Source organism: Peromyscus californicus, unplaced genomic scaffold (genome assembly GCF_007827085.1).
Source record: "Peromyscus californicus insignis strain IS unplaced genomic scaffold, ASM782708v3 Scaffold_2__1_contigs__length_46816999, whole genome shotgun sequence".
NCBI classification, from domain to species: domain Eukaryota; kingdom Metazoa; phylum Chordata; class Mammalia; order Rodentia; family Cricetidae; genus Peromyscus; species Peromyscus californicus.
Window position 1 is genome coordinate 28,073,164 of NW_026294540.1, and position 25,493 is coordinate 28,098,656.

Here is a 25,493-nt window from a genome sequence, read left to right on the forward strand (position 1 = left end):
GTACACAGTTCAGCCTTTGGTTGAGGTCACATGTTTTATCAGCCCAGGCAGTGCGGATAGGAAGAGCCACGTCAAGGATCGGTCGTGTTGACTGATCTGTGTCCACTCCAGCTGGCACAAAGCAAGACGCCGAGAGCCACTTTGTTTTTCTTTCAAATGCAGTCTTTTCCAACATTGCCTCCAAACAAGCTTTGGTGCAGATATTTAGGAGCAGCGGGAGGAATGTGGAGAAAAAAAAAGAAAAGAACGAACTCCCCAGCCAATCACAGCCCTTTCATCGGAAAAGCCTAGACTCGGGGTACACGCTCCTGTGTTTGTGTGTTGTAGAGAGAATGAGGACACTTGGTTGCTCACCCCCTACCCCTTGGGCTCCAGGATTTACTACCCAGGCACAGACAGGGGTTACCCTATTCCTCAAATTCACAAGAGGATTCTAGGCAGGTGCTCTACCACTGAGCCACACCCCCAGCCCCTCACTGGGGGATTCTAGGCAGGTGTTCTACCACTGAACCACACCCCATCCCCTCACTGGGGGATTCTAGGCAGGTGCTCTACCACTGAACCATACCCCAGCCCCTCACTGGGGGATTCTAGGCAGGTGCTCTACCACTGAGCCACACCCCAGCCCCTCACTGGGGGATTCTAGGCAGGTGCTCTACCACTGAGCCACACCCCCAGCCCCTCACTGGGGGATTCTAGGCAGGTGCTCTACCACTGAGCCACACCCCAGCCCCTCACTGGGGGATTCTAGGCAGGTGCTCTACCACTCAACTATATCCTGAGCCCTCTTTTTTACTTTTTATCTTTTTAGTTGATTTTGAGACAGAGTCTCACTAAGCTGCCCAGACCAGCCTTGACTTCACTCTATAGTCCAGGCTAGCTTTGAACTTGTGATATCCTTCTATCTCAGTCCCCCAAGTTCTAGGATTACAGGCCTGCGCCAAACTCAGCTTAATCCCCCTAGTTAAAGGGTTGTCTGGGAGAGGAAGAATGGCTGGGTGTGTATTTGTTTACATATGTGTGCATATATATATATGTATATAATAGGCTATATTAGAAAATTCTCTATAAATATAAAACACTGGTATCCAAACATGACACAGTTAACTAAAGTGCTTGACAGAAGCCGGGCACATGGACTCCGTAGGTCAAACTCTGCATCCTGAGTGCCAGGATGGGGGGCAGCCTGGGAAGGGAAATGGAGGTGGAAAAGAGGGTGTGGCTGAGCCAGGAAAAAAACCAGAAGTACTGGACACCAGAAGCTTCCAGTCCTGGGGCTGTCTGCTGGCTGTCAACACCAGGCCTCATCTTTACCCTACATTCCCGGCTTGGTTTCTAGCTGGGAGGAGTGAGGCCGCTTCGGAAGGTTGGCGTGGGGCGGCTGCTCCCTCGGGGGAGGCTGCTGCTGGCCTGACTTCCCTCACCACAGGCCAGGAGGGCCGGACGGAGGGCTGTCTTCATACCGAATAATCTGACAGAAATACACAGTTGTGGGGCCCCCGGTCAGGGTGTCTTTGCTCCTTCTGGGCTTCTTCCTGGACAGGTGACAGGGAGCAGGAAGCCCCTGGGCGGCAGACCGGGAGGCCTCAGTCTGATTCATCTATAAGCCTCAAGCACCTGCCCTGTTCCCAGACCCCTAACCCTGCAAACCCGGCCCAACCCCAGCCTCAGACCCACAGAGATGCTCCACAGGCAGATGGTCAACAAAGCTCTAAGGGGACAGTGGAGCCCCCCACCCCGGGTTGGGGAGAGCTCCTTCTTCCCCCAAGGACACAGTGCTACAAGAATGGGTTTGTGGTTGGAGGTTTGGAGGTAAAGGCTGAGGCTCCAGTCTGGAAAGAAAGAACAAAAGGTTAATAGGTTGGGTGGGGGGGATTGTAGAGGCCACAGAACATAACTGCGCTTGAGGACCAGAGCAAGGGAGATGGAGGGGATGTGAAGGGAGTGGAATACAGAGGGGGCCTGGGAGCTGGGTGTGGTGATACACCCCTGTCATCCCAGCACTCAGAAAGCTGAGGCAGGAGGATCATGAGTTCTAGGCTAGCGTGAGCTACAAAGTGTGACTCAGTCTCAAAAAAAAGGGAGGGGGTGTTGGCTCTGTGGGTAAAAGCATTTGCTGTGCCAGCATGGAGACCTGAGCACGAATCTCCAGCGCCCACGAAGAAAGCTGGTGTGGTCACACGTGCACCTTCGACCCCCCGTGTTGTGGGCACGGTGACCGGAGGCGTGCTGGCCACCAGTCTAACTGTCCAGGTTCAGTGAGAGGCCCCGTCTCAAGAAGAGAAGGTGGAGAGGGACAGAAGGGCACCTTAAGTCCTCCTCTGGCCTCGGTGAGTGCATGGGTACACACATGCACTGAAGGATGGGATCTTAGTCTATCCCACATCACCATCTTCTGGAAAGACGTCTCCACTGCCACAGTGTGGTACTCACCACGAACGGGTTGGTGGAGATCCCAGACACCTGGCTCAGAGGCCTCGGCCCCAGCTTGGAGGGTCCCAAGTCACCAAAGGAAGAGCCTAGGAGGCAAGGGCAACAATTTGGCTGAGTGTGTCTGTCACCTTCCTGGAGGGAGCCACTGCTATATCCCCAGTGAAGACCAAAGGGCCCTTCCAGAATTCTCGGAAAAAGCATGGAGCCATCAGACACGGGCAGACTTATAGCTCATCTGGTCCCCCTACTGGTCAGAAAGAGTCTGTGTGTGTGTGTAGTTCAGGCAACCTTCCCCCGCCCCCCCCCTCCCCAAGTTTATCTTCCTATGGTTCAAGCAACTGTGGACTAAAAAAAAAAAAAATCTTTAAAAATATTTGGCTAGGCAGTGGTGGTGCCACGCCTTTAATACCAACACTCAGGAGGCAGGGGCAGACGATCTTTTAGTTCAAGGCCAGCCTGGTCTACAGAGTGAGTTCTAGAACAGCCAGAACTACATAGAGACCTTGTCTCAAAAAAAAAGGATGGGGATTTAGCTCAGTGGTAGAGTGCCTGCCTAGCAAGCGCAAGGCCCGGGGTTCGGTCCTCAGCTCCGGAAAATAAATAAATACATACATACATTGAAAAAAATTTTAAATTCGTATTTATGTGTGGGTGTGCATGCTTGTGCACAGTGGTTGAAAGCACACACTACTCTTTCAGGGGGTTGGGTTCCCACGTTGGGTTCCCAGCATCCACACTGCATAGCTCACAAATGACAACTCCAGCTCCAGGGTGTTTGACGCCTTTTTCTGGCCTTTGGGAGTCCCTACACACACCCACACAGAGACACACATACATATAAAGAGAGAGTTAAATTTAAAAATTACACCTCTGGGCGGTGGTGGCGCACGCCTTTAAATCCCAGCACTCGGGAGGCAGAGGCTGGTGGAGCTCTGAGTTTGAGGCCGGCCTGGGCTACAGACTGAGTTCCAGGACATCCAGCGCTCCACAGAGAAACCCTGTCTCAACCAAAACCAAAACCAAACAAAATATGAAGAAAAATTACATCTGACATGTGTTGGAGCCCCATTCTTGTCTTTACAGGAGTTTACATGGCGTTTCTGTTGCATTAGATCATAGGCAGCCAAGCACAGCGGCCCAGTTACGTAATCCCAGCAGCCGGCAGGCCGAGGTGAGATGATCATAGTAAATTCAATGCTAGCCTGGGTTACATACTACAAACCTATCTCAAAACAAAACAAAGTAAGATAAAATAAAAAGGCTGGTGAGGTGGCTCAGTAGTAAAGGTTCTTGCTGCCAAGTCTGCCGACCTGAGTTCAATCCCCAGGATCCACCAGGTGGAAGGAGAGACCTGACTATCACAAACTGTCTTGACCTTCATAGCAGTGATGTGATATGTGCACCCCCAGCCCCCAAGTAACTGTTAATACAGAGCGAATTCCAGGATAGCCAGAGCTACACGGAGAAACCCTGTCTCGAGCAACCAAAAAACAAACAAACAAAAACCCACAAAAGGCAAAGGCTTGGAGAGAGAGGGCTCTACAGTTAAGAACACAGGCCACTCTTCTAGAGGACCAGGGTTCAAATCCCAGTACACACCGGGTGTATCAAGCCATCTGCAGTTCCAATACAGGGGGATCCGATGCCCTCTTCTGGCCTCTTCAGGTACTGCATGCATATGCTGCATAGACATGCAGGCAAAACACCCATAGATACAAAACAAAAATTCCTCTTAAAAGGATATATATACGGAGGTGTGTGTGTGTATCCCTTCCTTCTTTATTGTACGGGAAATGAAACCCAGTGCCTCACTCATGCTAGGCAAGAGCTCTACCCGTGAGCTACATCCTTGCCTTCCTTTCGGTTTTTGAGATGGTCTTGAACTTGTCTTCGCCTCTTGGGTAGCTGGGATTATAGGATGCACACCAAGTGTGCAGAGGCTCTGTGTAAATGATACGTCGTTCACATAAGCAGCATTTGTGGAGTCCTGTGCGCACGGGAGCCCCAGAATAGACCACACGGAATACTCAGGAGCCGTACTGTACCAACATACAGTGGGAAGCGTGGAGGGGGGGGGGGTGGGTTCACACCCAGTCCTCTTACCATTCTGCTGCTCAGCCAGCGCAGCCTGTGTGGGGAACACTGGTGTAGGGAAGGGGCTGGCAAAGGCCCCACCGGGTGGTACCGGCTGGAGGAGGCCAGGCCCAACACTGCTCATCCCGAAGCCGGGCCCTGTGGAGTGAGAGACCCGAGGCTTGGGTGAGCTTGAGGATGGTAAGATGACAAGCTTTTTATTTTCTCCCCCAAACCTCCATATGGGAAATGGGGTCACTTTTCCCACAGAGGAAGGACCTTGAATGAGTCCACAGAGCCTTTCAGCTTTCTCCCGGAAAGCTACCGACCCTGTGATCTCCCTGCACTCGGGGCTCCTGGCTTGGAGGGCACAGTTCCTGTGAATTGTGCCCATTAAAAACAACACAGGCAAGGTGGACCGTGTCCTGCCTCATCCATCCTCTCTGCCTCCCCCATCCCCCTTTTATGAGGCAGAGTCTCGAGGAGCCCAGGCTGTCTGTCCTTGAACGCCTGTCCTCACCTCTACCTCCCTAGCACTGGGATGACAGACCGACGCCATCACGCCCAGCTCCACTATTTCATCCCTAGAGTGGGCGCGGTACCCATCTCACAGGGCCACTCGGAGAGCTAACAATGGGAGGCACCCAGCATGTGTGACTCAGCTTTCTCTAGGTGGCCTCCTGTCTTCCTGGCCCCGAGACTTCATTGAGCTAGGGGGACTTGAGGAGTCTGAGGGGACAGTATAGAGGCTGTGGAGGGTGGATGGGAAGCCACTGCAAGGCCTTGCTGAGAAGGACAGGGAATAAGGATTGTTTCACTGTGGTTCTCTGGTTCTCGCCTCTCCTTCCTTTTTTCTTTTTTTGAGACAGGGTCTCACTATGTAGACCAGGGGTGGCCTGGACTTGAACTTGTGATCCTCTTTCTTAGGCAGTGCTGGTACTTCTGGGTGGGGGTGGGGGTTGGGTTTCAGCCCACTAGGAGGCCTGGGTCTGCAGACGGGTCTAGCCTGGACTGGTGGTGGTGGGGAGGAGTGGGCGGCTGACTACTCTTTGGGTAGTGAGAGACATAGGTTAGGAGACTCTGCACTCTCTGAAACGGTGGAAGGCAGCTCTGGACTTACCCGAGGCTAGGCCATTGGTCTGGAATGGGTTGGTAGAAGGCAGCTGGGGTTGGGCAGGGGTGGCGAAGGGGTTGGTGAAGGCTGCTCACAGCAGAGAGAGAGAGAGAGAGAGAGAGAGAGAGAGAGAGAGAGAGAGGGGTTGGAGAGAAAGATGGTTTGAGTCCTGTCACTCTTGGGGGTGTGTTTCCCGTCCCCCAGGTCTCCGCAGGTAGGACTCACCTCCAAAGGTGAGCCCTGCATTGCCGCTAACACCTGGCAGAGCCGGCTGTAATGCAGGAACCTGGCTGGGCATCCCAAAAACACTGTGGCACAGGGAGAGAGGTGGGAATGGGCATCTTCCAGGAAGAGCAGAGGAGGGGGGCTGAGGAGGCGAGCCCACCATGTTACCCCAGGTCAGGCCGGGAAGCCCAGGGGAGACAAGCAGGCCACAAGGTGCTGCTATCAGCCTGGGACACCACCACCCACCTTCAGGTGAGTGAGTCACCTTCACATCTGGACCCACCTGCCAGGGAGACCTCCAGCTGCCACCCTGGGTCCCAGGAGGCCACCCACGTCTGCGAGGCTGCTGGGCTGAGTGGCAGCTGCGAGGGGAGCCACACCGAATGCAGACATCTGGCTGCTCCCTGGATGACGAGATAAAACGAGGAGGCTGAGGTGAGACTGGAGGCAAGGGGCAGGAGAGGAGATGGAGGTGGGGTGTGGAGGGTGGGATGCGGTGATGACAGGTGAGGCGCCTACCCTCTGAGCCAGCCCAGTTTTCCCATGATCACCTAGCATGGGGGAGCTCATCTCCTGAACTCCTGGGTAAGGCAGTAGCCCAGACCTTCTGCAGCTGCCCAGTGATGGAAACCGCCACCCTCACCTTGGCTGTCTTCCTTCACGTCATACAGCTGGATCTGTATGTCCTACATGGATGCCTGTCTCTTCAGCAAAATGCCATTCCTCTCTCTTGCTCTCTCTTTTGTGAGACAGGGTCTCAATATGGAGCCCAGGCTGGCCTTGAACTCTCCTCCATCCCCTTGCCTCGGCCTCCTGCGTGCTGGGATTACAAGTAGGCCTGGAATAGATGGTGCTAGGAATCGGATCTAGGGCTTTGTGTATACAAGGCAAACGCTCTACTAACCGACTACAATCCTAGCTTCTAACTGATCTTAAAAACTAACTAGTTAGCTGGGCAGTGGTGGCGCACATCTTTAATCTCAGCACTCAGGAGGCAGAGGCAGGCAGATCAATGAGTTCGAGGCCAGCCTGGTCTACAGAGAGTTCCAGGACAGCCAGGGTTACACAGAGAAACCCTGTCTCAAAGAAAACAAAAACAAAAACAAAACAAAACAAAACAAAAAAACCCAAATCAACCACCCAAAGAACAAAAAAATTAGTTTATTAATTGTACCAAGAATCAAATGTAGGGTCCTTTGCCTTGCTAGACAAGTGCCCTACCATGGAACTGTGTCCAAACCTTTGATGATTTTCGGACGGCGTCTCACTATGTAGCAGGGAGACCTGAACTTGCAGCAATCCTGTTTCATTTTCCTGAGTGTTGGGAGGCCACTACATTCAGTGTTCCCCCCTCCCAATCCCCTCCAGGGGTGCTGAGTAGAGAACCCAGGGCTGTGTGCATGCTAGGCAAGTACTCTGCCACTGAGCCACATTCCAGTTCAGTTCTGGCTTCTTTCAAACGCCCTAACACTGTAATTGGAATTTCTATGCTCCCCGTCCTCCAAAGGCTGTATTCATCTTTTCTTTTTTAATTACTTTTTATTTGTGTGTGGGTGAGAGAGCTTTTTACGTAGGTTCTGGAGATGGAACTCAGGTCATCGGCTCGCACAGCAAGTGCCTTGACCCATGAGTCATCTCAACAGCCCCCGTCCAGGCTTTCAACCACAGAATGGAAGGCAGGTAGATCTGGGTCATGCTTTTCCCCTGCCTGCCTGCCTGCCTGACTCAGAGTACATGGGGTTTCTGAGCTAACGCAGCTACCTCCAGGAATGAGTCAACCCTTCGATGCTGCCTGGGTCTCCATGTTCCAGCTACTTCCAGGGAGAGGGAGCTTTTCACCCTAGCTGGATCGCGGTTCCCTGTGGACACTAGGGGGCAGAGCCGAGCTTAAAAAAAAACCAAAAAAACTCAGGTCAACCACTGAACCATGGCCAGCTCCAAAGCGGCAGTTCAGTATTTATTCATTAATTTTTTGCAGAGAGGGATGCACATGGAGGTCAGAGGACTCGCAGTAGCTGGTTCTCTCCTTACATCATGTGGGTTCTAGGGATCAAACTGCGGTCATTGAGCTTGGCGGCAAATGCCTTTACCCACTGGGCCATCTGGCTGGCCTCAGGACGCTGCTCCGCACATTTAGCAACTTCTCCTTTTCACACCCCTTTGACCTACACAAACGACACCCAGCCTGTCAGAAGAGCTGCCCGCCTCTCAAAATCTCTCATCAAGTCCGACAGATCCCTCTGTCCCTTGTGTTGCTGGGGGTGGGACCTGGGGCCTCGAATGTGCAAGGCACGTGCTCTACCGCCGAGCTACACCCTCCGGCGAGCAGCTCCACTCCGTTTTAGCCACGTGCACAGTGAGGATCTTCTTCCCGTGATGGCAGATTTTTGGGTTAGGCTGTGGACTGTCCACAGTTAGAGACATTCAGGCCCAATGCCCTGGGAAGGCTGGGAGTCTCGGGACTTTCCTCTTGCTATCCTTCTTCTTCAGATAGACACCAGTTCTACTGGAATGCAATCAGGTGCTGTAGACAGGCATCCCCCCAACCCTTGTCCTTCTCGATGTCTTTTCAGGCAGGGTCTCATGTAGTCCAGGCTGGCCTGAAACCCCCGATATAGCTAATGATCTTAAACTTCTGAGTGCCAGGATGACGGGCCTGGCCAGCCATGCCTGATTTCTGTGGTCATAAGGACCAAACCTAGTGTCTTGGACAAGCTGGGCAAACACCCTACCAACTGAACTATAAATAAATAGAAGCCAAAATTTTAAATTTTCAAAAATTAAAAAAATTTCCTTGCACATGTGCCTGGTGTAAAGAGGCCAGAAGGGGGCATCAGATCCCCCGGAACTGGAGCTACAGATGTCTCTGAGTCAATGTAGGTGCTGGGAATCGGACCTGGGTCCTCTGGAAAACACTCAGGGCGCTTTAACCGCTGAGCCATCTCTCAAGCCCGACATATGTAACTCTTATTTGTTGGAATTTATGGGACTTCTGTTTCTTAGTGCATGTCCAACCATGAAAGGATCACGTTTGAAAAAAAAAATATTCAGGGGCTGGAGAGGTGGCTCATCGGTTAAGAGGACTTCCTGCGATCGCAGAGGAACCAGGTTTGGTTCTCAGCACCCGTGTGGTGGCTCACAACCACCTACCTCTAGTTCCAGAGGTTTCAATGCCCTCTTCTGGACACCACACGTGGGGTACATGCATGCATGTAGGCCTAAAACACTCATACACAAATAAAAATAAAACAAAATTTAAAAAGGGGGTGGGGGAGCTGGAGAGATGATTCAGCAGTTAGAAGCACTGGCTGCTCTTCCAGAGGACCTGGGTTCGATTCCCAGCACCCCCACACACGGCAGCTCACAACTGTTTGTAACTCTAGTTTCACAGGATCCAATACCTTCACACAGACATCCATGCAGGCAAAACACCAACATAAAAAATAACAATAAATTATTAAAGAAAAAATATATTCTGGAGGGAGATTCTGTCAGTGGGTCACAAAGTCCCACTTTTATTTCAGAGCGAACTTGCTTAATAGTTCCTCAGGTCGCCCTCAGCTGGCTCCAAACACACGGTGTCCATTAATCTCCTGAGGGCGAGACCACAGACTCCTACTCACTTGGCTTATTAAATTCTCATTGTGTCGGGCTGGGTGGTGGTGGCGCAGACCTTTACTCCCAGCACTCGGGAAGCAGAGGCAGGCGGATCTTTGTGAGTTCAAGGCCAGCCTGGACTACAGAGTGAGTTCCAGGACAGCCAGGGCTGCACAGACAATTCCTGTCTCAAATCCTCATTATGTCTGGTAGTCAGTGCTCTGCCAGTCTCAAGGCTGAACTGCCAGTTACTTTCAGTACATACTACGGGATCCTCTGTATGGATTTTAACATAAACGTCTTGTTTACATTGATGTGTTTATAGTGTGTGTCAGGGAGTGCATGGCCCCATGGGAAGCTCTGAGGACAATCAATGTTCCCTCATTGGTTTTCTTCCAACTTTGAGTTTCTGGGATTTGACTGTGATGGTCAGGATTGGCAGCATGCACCTTTAACCAACAGACAGTCTTGTCAGCCTGGATTTTACTTTTATCAGTATAAAACGGTGAAGGCATGGGGACTGAAAGTTCAAGACCAGTGTGGACAACTTAGATCCTGTTCCAAACTAAGAGTGACGAGGGATACAGTTCAGTAGTAAAGTACTTTCCTAGATGCCTCAGTGAGTACCTTGCGGCGAGGCTCAGTGGTAGAGCACCTGCCTAGACTCCCCAGTGAGGGGCTGGGGTGTGGCTCAGTGGTAGAGCCCCTGCCTAGACTCCCCAGTGAGGGGCTGGGGTGTGGCTCAGTGGTAGAGCACCTGCCTAGAATCCCCCAGTGAGGGGCTGGGGTGTGACTCAGTGGTAGAGCACCTGCCTAGAATCCCCCAGTGAGGGGCTGGGGTGTGACTCAGTGGTAGAGCACCTGCCTAGAATCCCCCAGTGAGGGGCTGGGGTATGGCTCAGTGGTAGAGCACCTGCCTAGAATCCCCCAGTGAGGGGCTGGGGTGTGGCTCAGTGGTAGAGCAGAGTAGGTGTGGCTCAGTGGTAGTGGTTGCCTGAGGCTGATGTTCAATTCCCAGTACCACAAAATCAATCAATTAATCAACCAATCAAACCAAAGCAGCCCTGCAGTCCTGAGTGGCACAGAGCGGATGTTAAGGCAGAGCCAGGAAATTTTGGTTCTGCTATCCTGTGTTGCACAATTAGATAATCTGTTCTATAATGCTGTATTTTTTTCATTCTGGTGATAGAACCCAGGCTCTCAAATACTCTAATTACACTTTACCACTTGAACCACACTTTGGCTACATTTTATTTATTTTTGAGGCAGGGTCACTATGTAGCCCTGGCTATCCTGGTACTCACTATGTAGACCAGGCTGGCCTCGAACTCACAGAGATCTGTTTGCCTCTGCTTTCCAAGTACTAGGATTAAAGGTGTGTACCGGAGTGCCCAGCTACATGTTTAAAGACTTCAGAGGACCTGGAGTTGGCTGGGGGCTGCATAGAAGGACTCACCAAAGCTGTAACTTCCGGCTAGCATCCGATTGGCTGCTAATGAGGGCGGAGAAGGGAAAAAGAGTGTGAGTCATTGGCTTGTCCCTAGACATCTGGTCGACAGCCCTTCAGCTGCCAACTCCTAGTGTCCTGAACAGCCGAAGGAAGAGAGGCAGCCTTAGGGCTATGGAGACAGATATCTGGAGGCTCTGGAAGGAATCACAGGCTTGAAAGAGAGCCAGAGTCTCCTGGGATCCCTAAAAACACAACACTCGGTTTTAAAGACCTTTGATCTTGGAAGGGGTGGGTGTGGATGCCTGGGGATTACCCTGAACTTCACCTAGCCACTTGACCCTTTGGGGCAGGATATTACAGACAATAAGAACAGGATGCACACATTTTTATAGGACTCGGGCCTCCAGTATCTCCAGTCAGAAGTTTTCTGACTGGGTCAGAGGAGCAGGTAAAGACACTTGTGATGAAAGTCTGAAGGCCTGGGTTTGGTTCCCAGGACCATTCATGTAAATTGTCATCTGACCTCCACATGAGTGCCATGGCACCCATGGGCCTGCCTGGGTATGCGCACACACATGCAAATATGTAAAATAGAGAAAGCCTGTCTCAAAAAAAAAAAAAAAAGAAAGAAAACAAAACAAAAAAAACCCAAATATGTAAAATAAATTACTATTAAAAACAAGAAAGAAAATTGTCTCGGGGTAGAATCTGTGCCGATCTTGGGGCAATTTTCCTCCTATGGAAGACAGGACCATTGTGCCCTCTGTAACTGGCCGGCCCTACACTCATTACCCTTCAAGGAGAAGCAGTTCCTTATGCCTCCTCTCCAGTCAATGGGGATGGGAAGGAAGACATGGACGTGGACAGCTGATGCTATCGAAAGACAGGCAGGCAATGGGTGAGGCAGTTTACCTGCAGGGGTCGGCTGGGCCTGGAACGGGGCTTGGACAGATGGAGGGAGGCTTCCGAAGGCGGAAGTGCCAGGGCTGCCGCCGAAGGCGTCAAAGTTGGCGAAGCCTCCGTGGGAAGGAGTCTGGCCTACAGGGGGAGGAAGACAAAGGCTGCGTGAAGGAAATGTGCACAGAACCAGATGTGTTGGTGTCTCAGTCAGGTTTCCACTGCTGTGAAGGACACTGTGACCACAGCAACTCTTATAAAGGAAAGCATTTAATTGAGGTGGGGGCTTACAGTTCAGAGGTTCAGTCCGTTAGCATCATGGCAGGGAGTGTGGTGACATGCAGGCAGGCAGGGTGCTGGCTACATCTTGATCAGAAGGCAACAGGAAGTGGACTGTCTCTCTGGGTGTAGCTTGAGCACAGGAGACCTCAAAGCCCACCCCCACAGTGACACACTTCCTCTAACAAGGCCACACCCACTTCAACAAAGCCACACCTCCTAAGAGTGCCATCCCCTTTAGGGGCCATTTTCTTTCCAACCACCACAGTTGGCTGGTTTGCCCGCTTGAAACAAGCTAAAGTCATTTCGCAAGAGGAACCTCAAACTGAGAAAATGCCTCCACCATACACGGTGGTGCACGCTCTTAATCCCAGCATTTGGGAGGCAGAGGCAGGGGGTCTCTGTGAGCTCAAGGCCAGCCTGGTTTATACAGTTTGTTCTAGGAAAGTCAAGGCTCTATAGAGTCCCCCTACCCCACCACCAAAACAGAAGAGAGAGAAAAAGAAAGTGCCTCCCTCCATCAGTCTGACTTGTAGCAAGTCTGTGGGGGCATTTCCTTGACTAATATGGGAGGGTCCAGCCCAACCCAGGCAGCGTCACTCTGGGCAGGTGGTCCTTGGTTATGTAAGAAAGCAGGCTGACTAGTCTATATAGCATGTTCCAGGCCCGTCAGAGCTATACAGTGGGGCCCTGTGTCAAAACTTCAAAACAAAACAAAACATGAAAAAGAAAAAGAAGAGGAAAGCAGGGTGAGCGGGCCACAAGGAACAAGTGTGTAAGCAGTGTTCCCGCCTTGAGTTCCCGCTACGACTTCTTTCAAGGGACTGTGAACCAGGATGTGTAAGCCAAATAAACCCTTTCCTACCCATACTGGTTTTGGTCAGTGTTTTATCACAGCGACAGAAACCTAACTTAGACACCCAAGCACGGTGGCTCACACCTGTGACCCCAGGACTCAGGAGGCTGGAGTGGGGAAAATCATGAGTTCAAGACCAGCCTGAGCTACATAGCATGGCCCTGTCTCCAAAAGAGACAGAGTCATTCTCTCTCTGTCTCTGCTAGAGGGTAGCTCCGTCCCCAGGACCCACGTAATGTGCTTATAATCCCGGCACTGAGGACACAGACCTCTGAGACTCACTGGCCGGCCAGCTTAGCATACGTGGCAAGTTCCAGGCCAGTGAGAAGTGGTTTTTGTTTGTTTTATTTTAATTAAAAAGGTCGGTGCTGAAGAGATGGCTCAGTGGTGAAGAACACTTCTTCTTGCGGAGGACTGGGGTTCCATGGCCAGCACTCATATGGTGACTCACGGCCATTGTAACTCTGGCTCCAGAGAATGTAAGTCCTCTTCTGACCTCCATGGGCACCAGGCATGCGTGAGGTGCACAGACATCCATATATGAGAAACATTCACACACATAAAGTAAATAAATCTAAAAAAAAAAGTACAAAGGAAAAAAGAAAAAGTGGCCGACAGCGGAGGAACGACAGCCACTGTAATCCCCTGGCCTCTAAGTGCACGCACGTGACCACGGACACACACACATACGTGGGGAAAATCGGCCAGCCTTTTCTTCTCCGGCTGCAGCCTCCCGAGTATCAGGATTACAGGCATGCCCTACAACACCTGGCTCCCTGCTTAGCAGAGATGAAGTAATAAAATGGGTTCTCGGACTGATAAAGGACGGCCTGGGGGCCCCCACGGATATGCTCTACGGCTAAACTCCCAAATACAGTCCATGCTGTTCCCTGACCCCCTGTTCTGCCAGCCACACGGAAAAGTCAGGCCCCAGTGGACCGAACGTCTTTGTGGTACTATACACGGTGTAGACGGGTTCTCACCACAGGCGGCACTCACCTCCAAAGGCTGGGAACGAGGCAAAGGCTGGTGCCACCTGGGGAGCGGCAAAGGGGTCTCCGCCGATATCGGCCAGCAGGTCAGTGCTGGCTTTCTTGGTGGACGAGTGGGAAGGAGGCTGGGAGGTCCTGGCCTGGGCTGTACGAGCCTGGGACTGGTTGCCAGACGTGGGAAAGAATCGCATGTGACAGTCAGAATCCCACCCGTGACCTGGGTCCCTCCAGACCGTCCCAGGCTGCCCCCAAACAGTTAAGCAGAGAGAAGGCAGAGTGAGTTGGTGCCCTCGGCGGAGAGGGGTCCCATGCAGAAGTTACCTAAGTTCCTCTTTTTTTTCTTTTCTTCCTTTTAATTTTACATATATGGGTGTTTTGTCTGCATTTATGTGTATACCATATGTGTACCTGGTGACTTTGGAAGCCAGAAGAGTGTGTTGGGTCCCCTAGAACTCTAAGCACCTCTTGTAACTCAGCTAATCCTCTCTCAGAACATCAGCCCTGAGAACCAGGTATTTGAGAGCACGTAGAGGTAGCCCGAAGACGCATGGCAACTTGCCACAATGTCCAGGAGCTCTCGCTTCTGCGTCTTTGCCGGATCCAGGAAGTGCTGTCCTAGCTCCGCAGAAGGGAGGGTCAGGACTGAGGTCATTAGGTACCACTTCCTCCTGGGGTCCCGGGATACCAGATACAAGCCTGAGGTAGCAGCAGGGCTGAGAACCAACTTCCAGCTCCTGGACTGCTGGTCTGCTAAATCCTGGAGATCTGCCTTTGGAAAGCGCCGACCCTGCCGCACACCATCTACACCAAACCACAGTGGGAATGGGAGGATCAGGTCTGGGTTACCTGGCTCGAAGAGGAAGCAGCATCAGAGGGCACAGGGTCTCCCAGAAGTGTCCGCACGGGCTTCCCTTCCGGGACAGAGCCCTGGGTGGAGGTACAGGCACTGCCTTTGCTGTAAGAGGGCCCTTTGACTTGCTCCGGGGGGACGTACCTGTGAGAAAGAACAGTTACGCTGTGAAAGAGAAAACCTTGACTCTGTCAGCTGAGGTGGTTGAGAAAAAAACAAGTCACAGGGTCTAAGTTTCATTGTTGCTTTAGCAGTTCCCTTTTATGAATAAAAAGAATTTAGCGGTCGAACAATGTTCTCGAGTGTGCCCCTCTGCTTCTGTGAGCTGGGCTTTGTGCATGCCATCATTCTTCTGGGTTTTTGAGACATGGTGTCAGGATGTAACCATAAATGACTTAACTGATCTTCCTGCCTCCACTCCCAGAGTGCTGGGACTCAACGTGTATACTACCATACCCAGATTTTGATAAATATTTCCTTCAGGGATGTCCAGTTTTCTCTGGGCCTTTTCTATTTAAAAAAAATTTTTTTTTCTGAGATACGATTTAATATGTAACCTGGACTGTCCCAGAACTCACTCTGTAGACCAGGCTAGCCTCGAACTCACAGAGATCTGCCTGCCTCTGCCTCCCAAGTGCTGGAATTAAAGGCCTTTAACCACCACACCTGGGTTCTTTAAAGGATTTTTTTTTTAAAGATTTATTTATTTATTATGTATGCAGTGTTCTGTCTGCCCGTCTGCCTGCAGGCCAGAAGAGGGCGCCAGATCTCATTACAGATGGTTGTGAGCCACCATGTGGGTGCTGGGAATTGAACTCAGGACCTTTGGAAGAGCAAGCAGTGCTCTTAACCTCTGAGCCATCTCTCCAGCCCCTAAAGGATTTTTTTAATGAGCTTATGTTATTTGTTCAAAATAATGGATTTCACCAGGTGGTGGTGGTGGTGGTGCATGCCTTTAATCCTAGGACAACGGAGGCAGAGACAGGAGGATCTCTGCATTCAGGGCCAGCCTGCTCTGTGAGTGAGTTCCAGGATAGACAAGGCTAAACAGAAGAACCTGCCTTGGAAAACTAAACAAAACAGAAAAAAACAAACAAACAACAACAACAACAACAACAACAAAAAACCGCTGGAGAGATGGCTCAGAGGTTAAGAGCACTGGCTGCTCTTCTAGAGGTCCTGAGTTCAATTCCCAGCAACCACATGGTGGCTCACAGCCATCTGTAATGAGATCTGGCGCCCTCTTCTGGCCTGCAGGCAGAACACCGTATACATAATTAAAAAAAAAACAAAAACAGATTTCTCTCCTTCCTCTTTCAACATCTCAAACTTCGTTGGTTTTAAGTGATCAGATACACAATACGGATGGAGCAGTTTTGTTATTTTACAACTTCCTTTAAAAAAAAAAAAAGACTTATTTATTTTATGTATATGAGGCTCTAGCTGCATGTCCACCTTTACACCAGAAGAGGGCACCAGATCTCACTACAGATGGTTGTGAGCCACCATGTGGTTGCTGGGAATTGAACTCAGGACCTCTGGAAGAGCAGTCAGTGCTCTTAATTCCTGAGCCATCTCTCCAGCCCCTACACCTTCCTTCTTGAGCCCACCCCCCTCTTAACTTTCTGGGTCTCTCCCTGTCGCTGACTCTCTCAGTGCTAGGGACTGAAGTCTGGGCCTCCCACAGGTTACACAGGAGCCCTTTCTGTACTTGTGATTTTGAGACAGGGTCTCACTAAGTTGCCCAGGCTGGCCCTGAACTCCCGCCTCCTCCCTCAGCCTCTGGAGTGGCTAGGATCACAGGCCGCACTACCAGATTTTCTGACTTCTCCCTCTCAGTTGAACAGAGAATGTGACTGTACCTTGTCCAACATGGAGCTCAGTCTGTCCCGACCTCCAGTCTCTACGTTTACAACCCTTATTCTGGAAGCATCTTAATGCTAGAGCACCCCAAGGAAGTGGTCTCAGGTTCAGTGGGTAAAGTGCCTGTCGTATAACCATGAGGACTTGAGTTCAGATCCCCAACACCCACATAAGGTCACGTGTGGTGGCAAGTCTCTCTGTAATCCCAGCTCTAGGGGTGGAGACAAGTAGGTCCCAGGGGCTTACCGGGAACTCAGTCTACCTAAACTGCCAAGTGCCAGGTTCACCAAAAGACCCTGCCTCAAAATTGAAATGGAGGGCCTGTGATTTGGCTCGGTGGGTAAAGGGGCTTGCTGCCAAGGCTGACGACCCGAGTTCGATCCCTGAGACCCACCTGGAAGGGGAAGCTGCTCCACAAACTTGTCCTCTGACCTCTATACACACGCCCTGGCACACACATGCACATGTGTGTATTCAAGATCTACGGAGCGGTAGAAACCAGTTCACGTGGACAGATCTGCCTCCTTGGTCCAATCATTCCCCAACAGAGAGGACATCAAAACTGCAGGGTTAGGGCTAGGGATGTGGCTCAGTGGGCAAAACACCGGCCAAACATGCACGGAAGCCCCAGGTTTGATTCTCAACACTACATAAGCCGGGTGTGGTGGTGCACACTTGAAACCTCAGCACTCAGAAGGCAGCAGCAGAAGAATCCAAAGTTCAAGGTCATCCTTGGATATGTAGGGAGCTCTGGGTTGGCCTGGGCTACACGTCTCAAACAGACAGAACTGCAGGTTAATGATGCATAACGAGTACTTTCGATTTGTTGTCTCATTATTTTGAGACAGGGTCTCATGTAGCCCAGGCTTGCCCAGAACTCACAAAGTACCCAAGGATGACCTTGAATTCATTTTTTGTTTGTTTGTTTGTTTGAGACAGGGTTTATTTGTACAGTTCTGGCTGTCCTAGAATTAGCTCTGTAAACTAGGCTGGCCTTGAACTCACAGAGATTCACCTGCCTCTGCCTCTTGCATGATGAGGCTAAAAAAAAAAAAAAACGTGTACCACCACTGCCCAGCTATGACCTTGAATTTCTGATCCTCCTGCTTCAGCCTCCCGAGAGCTAGGATTACAGGCATGCACCCATACGCTCAGTTTCAACTCATTACTTTGAAGTCAGAATTTAACACTAATTCAATCTGGGAGTCGGGGTCGAAGTCTGGTCTTGGAGAAATGCCAGCGATACTTTGGCAATGGGGCTGCCCAACAAGGTGCCTTGGACATGTGTCTCCCTCTTTCTACTCACCATCTTTTTTTCTCATATTTTTCTTGGAGAAACTCCTTCACTTTCTGAGGATCCCTGGAATCTGGTATCAACGATGTCCGAGCATCAAAAAGACCCAGCCAGATCTTGCGGCACACCTGAAGGAATGGAACCAGTAATATGTACCAAGTGTGAATGGAATGATTTCAGGTCGATGTCTTCAAAGACAAAATATCTACTGAGCTTGGACACAGTGGGAGGATCTGCATGCACCTACAAATCCCTGCCCCACAGTTTATAAGTGAATAGGTCAGGCCTTAGATAAACATAACACCATGCATAAGGCAAACGTTAGCACATACTAAAAATATAAAGAGAAATTCATCGCAAAAGAAACTGTTGGGGGCTGGGAAGATAAGCTGATGGCCTGAGCTGGATCCTTGGGACCCAGATGATGAAAGGAGAGAAACTTTTCTTCCCCCAACCACAGACAGACAGACAGACACACACACACACACACACACACACTCTAAATAGATAAATGTAAAAAAAAGAAAATAAATTCAAAGGAAACTATTGGGTTTTTCATCTTGAGACAAAGTTCTGCTGGCAAGTGGCGCAGCTGCGGCCTGCTCCTGTCTCCTTCGGCGGTGGCTGCTCACCTCATTTCCACGAGACTGGAGAAACAAGACTTCAGGCTCAGTGAAAGTTGTCATGGAGATGGACTTGACTCGATGTGGGGGGTTCAGGCCTCTCCTGTAGGGCAGAGATAGAGAGGTGAGCCAGGGCAGTGTATGTATTAAGGCAGTGATGGAGGAGAAATAAATCAGCAGCATGTAAGATCTTCCCAGTTAGGACCACACTCCAGGGCTGGGGCGTGGCTCAGTGGTAGAGCACCTGCCTAGAACTCCCCAGTGAGGGGCTGGGGTGTGGCTCAGTGGTAGAGCACCTGCCTAGAATCCCCCAGTGAGGGGCTGGGGTGTGGCTCAGTGGTAGAGCACCTGCCTAGAATCCCCCAGTGAGGGGCTGGGGTGTGGCTCAGCGGTAGAGCACCTGCCTAGAATCCCCCAGTGAGGGGCTGGGGTGTGGCTCAGCGGTAGAGCACCTGCCTAGAATCCCCCAGTGAGGGGCTGGGGTGTGGCTCAGTGGTAGAGCACCTGCCTAGAATCCCCCAGTGAGGGGCTGGGGTGTGCCTCAGTGGTAGAGCACCTGCCTAGAATCCCCCCGTGAGGGGCTGGGGGTGTGGCTCAGTGGTAGAGGCCCTGCCTAGAATCCCCCAGTGAGGGGCTGGGGTGTGGCTCAGTGGTAGAGGCCCTGCCTAGAATCCCCCAGTGAGGGGCTGGGGTGTGTCTCAGTGGTAAAGCACCTGCCTAGAATCCCCCAGTGAGGAGCTGGGGTGTGCCTCAGTGGTAGAGCACCTGCCTAGAATCCCCCAGTGAGTGGCTGGGGTGTGGCTCAGTGGTAGAGCACCTGCCTAGAATCCCCCAGTGAGGGGCTGGGGTGTGGCTCAGTGGTAGAGCACCTGCCTAGAATCCCCCAGTGAGGGGCTGGGTTGTGGCTCAGTGGTAGAGCCCCTGCCTAGAGTCCCCCAGTAAGGGGTCTAGGAGTGTGGTTTATCAGTTGAAAATTGGTTGGCTTAGCATACACAAGGCCCTGGGTTCTATCTGCAATACAAGTGTGTGGGTGGGTGGGGGGTGGGGGGACACCACACAATAACAAGAAAGTCCTTCCAAGATGCTTCAGTGGGTATAGGAGTTTTTCGCAGAGCTTCAAGATCTGAGCACCCAAGACTCACACAACAGAAGGGGAGAAATGATGCCTGCAGATTCTTGTCTGACTTCCACATGCACATGTGCCCCACACACTCAATAAATAAATGTAATTAAAAAGCTAGTATCAGGGAAAAACGCACATGAGGATATTCTGTAGACTTCAAATGAGAGACAAGGAAGAGAGACAGACACACTGTGACCCTGTCAATGACTCGGAGGAGGAGGCAGAGGCCTGTCATCCGGACACCTCTTCTCGTCTGGCTCAGATCCTGTCCACCCCTGTAGACTGAGGGGTGACTTCTGGGAGCTGAGACACTCAGCCACATCCCATTTCCTCCTGTTATTCTTGACCTGTGGTGGCACATCCTGAGGTCCCGTGAACTCCGCCGAGCAGGAGACATGGCAGAAAAGGGGCCCCTGAATACTGCTGATGGCAACAACAAGAGATAGGCTTATGTCGACCAGAGTCGGGATCTGGAAGGCAGCTGCCTTGTTCCCTTAGCAGAAGGATGGAGTTGTGGGTGGGAATGGACAGCACCCCCCCGCCCCCACATCGCCCTGCCCCGTCAGGGAGCCATATCTGGACAAAGAACTATCCCAGGCTTTCCTCCTCCAAGATCTTTTAATAAAGCAGGAGGAAGTCAAGTTCAGCCATGAGAGAGAATGACATGGGCTCACAGCCATGCTTCTGTGCCTGCTGTCAACTCCCTGGAGAGCCAAGTTTCCCCACAGACACCCTGTGGGGATTACAATAGCAAAGAAAGACTTCCCACTCCCACTCACTTGGCCTTCTGGTGCAGAGGGGTTCTGACAGGAAACCAGGGGGCCTCAGCTAGGTGGAGGCTTCATGGGTTCGCCTTTCTTAAATTTATTTATTGACTTGTTTATTGTGTGTACACTACACGGTGCACACGTGTGGAGGTCAGAGGACAACTTGTGGGACTCAGTTCTCTCCTTCGGCCACGTGGCTCCGACTCAGGTCATCAGGTTTGGTGGCAAGTGCCTTTACCCACTGGACCATCTCCCCAGCCCCCAGGTCCTCCTTGCTTTATACTTTACATTTTACTCTGGTGTAGACCTATTACCCTCATCTCAAAAACCAAAACCAGCCAAGCCAAAACAAATAAATTAGACCAGGAAATGAGAGACCTCGGACGCACATAACAAAGTCTCTGATATTGAGGCCTCTTTGGCTTTGAAACACTGGGGAGGTTCTAGGACTGTGTAACTCAGTTGGTCGAATGCTTCATGAAGCCCTTCATAAACCCGCTGTGGTGGCAGAGATACCTGCAGTCACAGCTCTGGGGAGGTGTAGGAGGCTATCCTTGGCTATATAAGCAAGTTCAAGGTTAGCCAGGAATGAGACCCTGTCTCAAAAAAATAAAATAAATGACTAAAAATATGGGGCTGGGGAGATGGCTCAGTAGTTCATAGAGCACTGGCTGCTCTTGCAGAGGACCTGCGCTGGATTCTCAGCAACCACATGGTGGGTCACAACCATGTCTAACTCCAGTTCCAGGGACTGTGACGCCCTCTTCTGGCCTCAGATAGCACTGTACCCACATGGTACACAGACATACAGACAAAACACCCATACATGTAAAATAATAAAATAAAAAATACGTAAGTGAGGAATATATATCTACACTCACAGCACAAAGATATCTCTGCCAAGTTTGGGAGAATGGCAGTGAACGTGCCGGCGTCAGTGACGGCCGACTGTGGGGAGGGGCAGATGCTAACCCCAGAATGAAGAGGGAAGGAGGGCTGCCTGCTTCTGGGTGATGAATGGCTCGGTTCATTAAGGGATTTTTAGCAATGGCCGGGACACGGGAGGTCGTTTCCAGCCATTCTCGCGGCTAGACTTTTGAGTAAGGGCTCTCCAAATGCCCTTATACAACAACAAGCGGGATCCAAGAGGATGACGTCTCAGGAAAGGCAAGAGGGGACCAGACAGCAGAGCTGGGTCCTGGAGCAGACAACAGCTCCTCAACAGGATCCGTCCTGAAGTCGGCTGGGATCCGGTTTCTCAGCTAGTCCAGCTTCCTCTGAGCGCTTGCTCACTAACGGCTTGATTTGGTTTGGTTGTTAGTTTGAGTCAGCCTGCTTCTTCCCCTTCTTTTATTTTTGGGGCAAAGACTCCCAAATAGTTCAGGCTGGCCTGGAATTTGCTATGTGGTTAAGAATGACCTTGAGCTCCAATCCCACTGCCTCCACTTCCCAAGTACTGGGATTACAAGTGTTAGAGACCATGTCCCCTCCTATGCATGCTGGGGGTCAAACCTGGGGCTTCCTGCATGGTCCATGAACACTACCGACTGAGCTATACCCCAGCCGCTCCAGCCTGCTTCCCGCGCCGCCCCCCCCGCCCCCCGCCAGGATTTCTCTGTGTAGTTTTGGAGCCTGTCCTGGATCTCCCTCTGTAGACCAGGCTGGCCTCGAACTCACAGAGATCCACCTGGCTCTGCCTCCCGAGTGCTGGGATTAAAGGCGTGCCACCGCCACCCAGCTGCCAGCCTGCTTTTAATAAACCATTTCCATTGTCCACTCTCCTTAGCCTCCAGATTCTCCCTGTTCAGACCACCAGGGCCTTCTGCATCCCAGCCCGAGTCCACTCTGCTGTCTCTCCACTTTTTCTCTCCATTGTCCCTCCACTGCTGAGTCCTTTTTGTCTTTTTAGGTGGCTTCTCTTGTAGCTCAGGTTGGCCTCCAACTCCACATGTAGTCGAGGATGACCTTGAACTTCTGACCGTCCTTCCTCCACCTCCCAAGTGCTGGGCTTACAGGTGTGCATGCACCACCAGGGTGCTTTATGGTGGGGCTGGGGGATGGACCCAAACCTTCCTGCACACCAGGCAAGCACTCTAGCCACACCCCCAGGCCTGTTTTTGCTTTTGTTTCTTAGACAAGGTTTCATGAGAGAGTTCAGGTTCATCCCCCTGCCTCCCGCCACTCAATTCCTGAGATTGCAGGCCTGCAACCACCACACCAGGCCACTGACAAGTCTTCACTTTGCCAAAGTACAAGGCGTTATAAGGGGAGCCCGGAGGGAAACGCAAATTGAAGGACAGAGTCTGGACCACCAAGTGTATCCAATGAAAAAGGAATTCACTGTCAGGGCACAGGCCTGTAATTTCAGCTACTTGGGAGACCGAAGCAGGAGAATTGTAAGTTCTAGGACAGCCTTGGCTACACAATCAGTTCAAGGCCAGCCTAGGCAACTTGGTGAGGCCTCGAAACAAAACACAAGACTGGGAGAAGACATCGGGAAGAGAGAGTTCGGCCCGTACAGTCGTTGCTGTGTGAGCCTGAGATTTTGAGTTTGATACCCAGAACCAGGCACTGCAGTACATGCTTGCAACTCCAGGGCTGGGAAGGCAGAGACAGGCGGATTCCCACGGCTTGTTAGACAGCCAGCCTGGGCAAACTGCAACCTGGGGTCCCACTGGGGTTCTATTTCAAAACAGAAGGTGGGCAGCACCTGAGGTCAACACTTGAGGCCGATTAGGGCCTCCACACAAGTATGTAAACATGCAAGTGTACTCACACATATACAAATACACTCCTGTGCACGTGTTAGCACACACACACACACACACACACACACACACTATAGTGATATAGCTCAGTGGCCTAATGTATAAAGCCCTGAGTTCTACTCCTCAGTATTGAAAAAACAAAAAACAAAAAACAACCAAACAAAAACCCAGGAAGGCCGGGCGGTGGTGGTGCACGCCTTTAATCCCAGCACTCGGGAGGCAGAGGTAGGCGGATCTCTGTGAGTTCGAGGCCAGCCTGGGCTACAGAGTGAGTTCCAGGAAAGGCTCCAAAGCTACACGGAGAAACTCTGTCTCAAAAAAAACAAAAATAAAATTAAAAAACCCCAGGAAGGCTGGGGAGTCAAGAAGCTGACACAAGAGTACTTTTCATTGCAATAGATACCATCCAGTCAAACACTGATGGATTAGAGGGTGCGATTCAGGATATTAGCAGTGGGGGAGGAACAGAACCGTCAGGTCATGGGAATGGTGAAATTTATTATGTTTACATTAGAAAAACAGATTTTAAGCCTATCATTAAGAAGGTCACTGACATTTCCTGAAAGGACAACCAGGAACTGTGAGCAGTTGTAAACACAGAGGCGCTTCCTTGTTAGGGGGAAGGACAAGGAGGCGGGACTCAGGCAGGCATCAATCAAAAGAACAGCAGACCTTCCGCCAGAGCTCGGCAGGCGGGGTGTCTCGGGAGGGGAGGTGTATGACAAGGTGAAGGAAGGCCGAGAGGTGACTGGAAAACATGGGGCCGAATGCATCTGAAGGGAACAGGATGTTTCTGTGGTACAGTACTGAGAGCCCGGCTCTGACCTTGATGCCTGGGGACTGGATTATGAATAACCACAGCCAGTCTGGGGGGCAGGGAAAACTCTCCACAAGGAGGCTGCAGCTCGGGAAGAGGGCCTACTTGCAGGGCCTATGAGTCAGACCATGTCTCTGTGAATCATACAGAGGCCACTGCTGGCTGCGAACGAACACTGATGTAGAAACATGGCCCTCTCCTGCCAGCAGCTGAGAGAGTTGGCCTAGGTGTTTTGCATTTCGTTGGGTCCAGCCCAGGGTCATGTGAGTTCCAGGGTCATGTGATGGGCCAGATGTGACTCACTGGCCTGGAATGAAACAGACCCAACCCTCTGGCTCACACCCAGTGTCCCCAACAAAACTCAGGTCCCCCCCCACACACACACACACAAAGAGAAAGAGGTACTGCCCTTCTGCGATGGCAACCCCATGCCAGACAAACCCAGAGATTAAATCTACTTGCCCAGCCTGATGAATAGGGCAATCATTTGAAATCAGTTAATGAATGCGCCTGTGCGGTGTGCATGTGGGGAGGTGAGAGACAGTGCTGCTCTGTCACTCTCCTGAGTGAGGCTGAACCTGGAGCTAGGCTGGCAACCAGCGAGTCCCAGCAATCCCCTTGCCTCCACCTCCCGCCTCCTTACTGTTACATGTACCGTGGATGCTGGGCGTGCGGACTCTTACCCCCAGAGCCTCTCTGCAAGCCCAGGAGGAAGCAAGCTGGTTTCCAGGACTTAAGTCTTAAGCCTGCGTTATTATCCACTTTGTCCCTTCTCCCTCCTCACTTCTGAAACACACAGACAGCCCAGGCTGAACCTTGAACTTGCTCTTCAGCCGAGGATGGCACTGGACTCTTGACTTTTCTGTTTCCACCTCTCCAGTGACGGATGGGATTACACCCCTGCACCACCATACCCAACTTAAGAACCACTGGGGACCAATCAGCATCTTCCCACATGCTAGGAAGCATGCAAGCATCCACCAACAGAGCCACATCCCCAGGCCTACTCTTTCTTTTTTTAAAAATAAGGCCCCTAATAGCATTCGAAATGCTCCACAGTCCTCTGCAAAGGCAACTTCATGCATGTACAGACACCAGAGGAGTCTTCTCTGGCTCTCCCCACCTCTCTCCTCCCCTTTGATTTTATTAGACACACAAGTATCTCCACCTTACCACACCTCATCACCCTCATGCTGGCCTATATTTCTGCTTCAATCTCGATCCACGAGAGCATCAAACCTGCTGAGAGGCTGAGAGGAGAAGGTTCTGCCAGGTCAACAGTGGAAAAAACCCAGTCCCACCCAGCATCTAACTTCGCCTCTCATCGGTGCCAAATTCAAACTTGGGAATTCCTTTCCTCTGAATGTTTGTGTTCAGATTCAACACCCTGGATCTGGGTTTCTTTACTGCTGGAAGCTCCACACTCGGCTCCACTCTTGTGAGCAAGGGATATGTAAACCTGTTTAGCTCTT

At 51.3% G+C, this 25,493-nt stretch overlaps 1 protein-coding gene across 2 annotated transcripts in view; it reads right to left on the bottom strand.

The window, feature by feature from the left end:
• Window positions 1-1,087: 1,087 nt before the first annotated feature.
• The window catches only part of Agfg2 (ArfGAP with FG repeats 2), a 36,778-nt gene continuing 12,372 nt past the window's right edge, over window positions 1,088-25,493 (bottom strand). The window contains exons 2-13 of one of the 2 annotated variants that reach the window (XM_052754091.1): window positions 18,556-18,649; window positions 17,936-18,051; window positions 14,763-14,910; window positions 13,924-14,077; window positions 11,805-11,930; window positions 10,899-10,934; window positions 6,129-6,249; window positions 5,846-5,928; window positions 5,627-5,707; window positions 4,537-4,665; window positions 2,434-2,519; window positions 1,088-1,832 (exon numbers count right to left, since the gene is read on the bottom strand). In XM_052754091.1, coding sequence (XP_052610051.1) covers window positions 1,779-1,832; window positions 2,434-2,519; window positions 4,537-4,665; window positions 5,627-5,707; window positions 5,846-5,928; window positions 6,129-6,249; window positions 10,899-10,934; window positions 11,805-11,930; window positions 13,924-14,077; window positions 14,763-14,910; window positions 17,936-18,051; window positions 18,556-18,649 — 1,228 coding nt within the window. In that variant the 3' untranslated portion in view covers window positions 1,088-1,778. The remainder of the gene's footprint in view (window positions 1,833-2,433; window positions 2,520-4,536; window positions 4,666-5,626; window positions 5,708-5,845; window positions 5,929-6,128; window positions 6,250-10,898; window positions 10,935-11,804; window positions 11,931-13,923; window positions 14,078-14,762; window positions 14,911-17,935; window positions 18,052-18,555; window positions 18,650-25,493) is intronic. The other variant, XM_052754092.1, reaches the window with a different exon arrangement.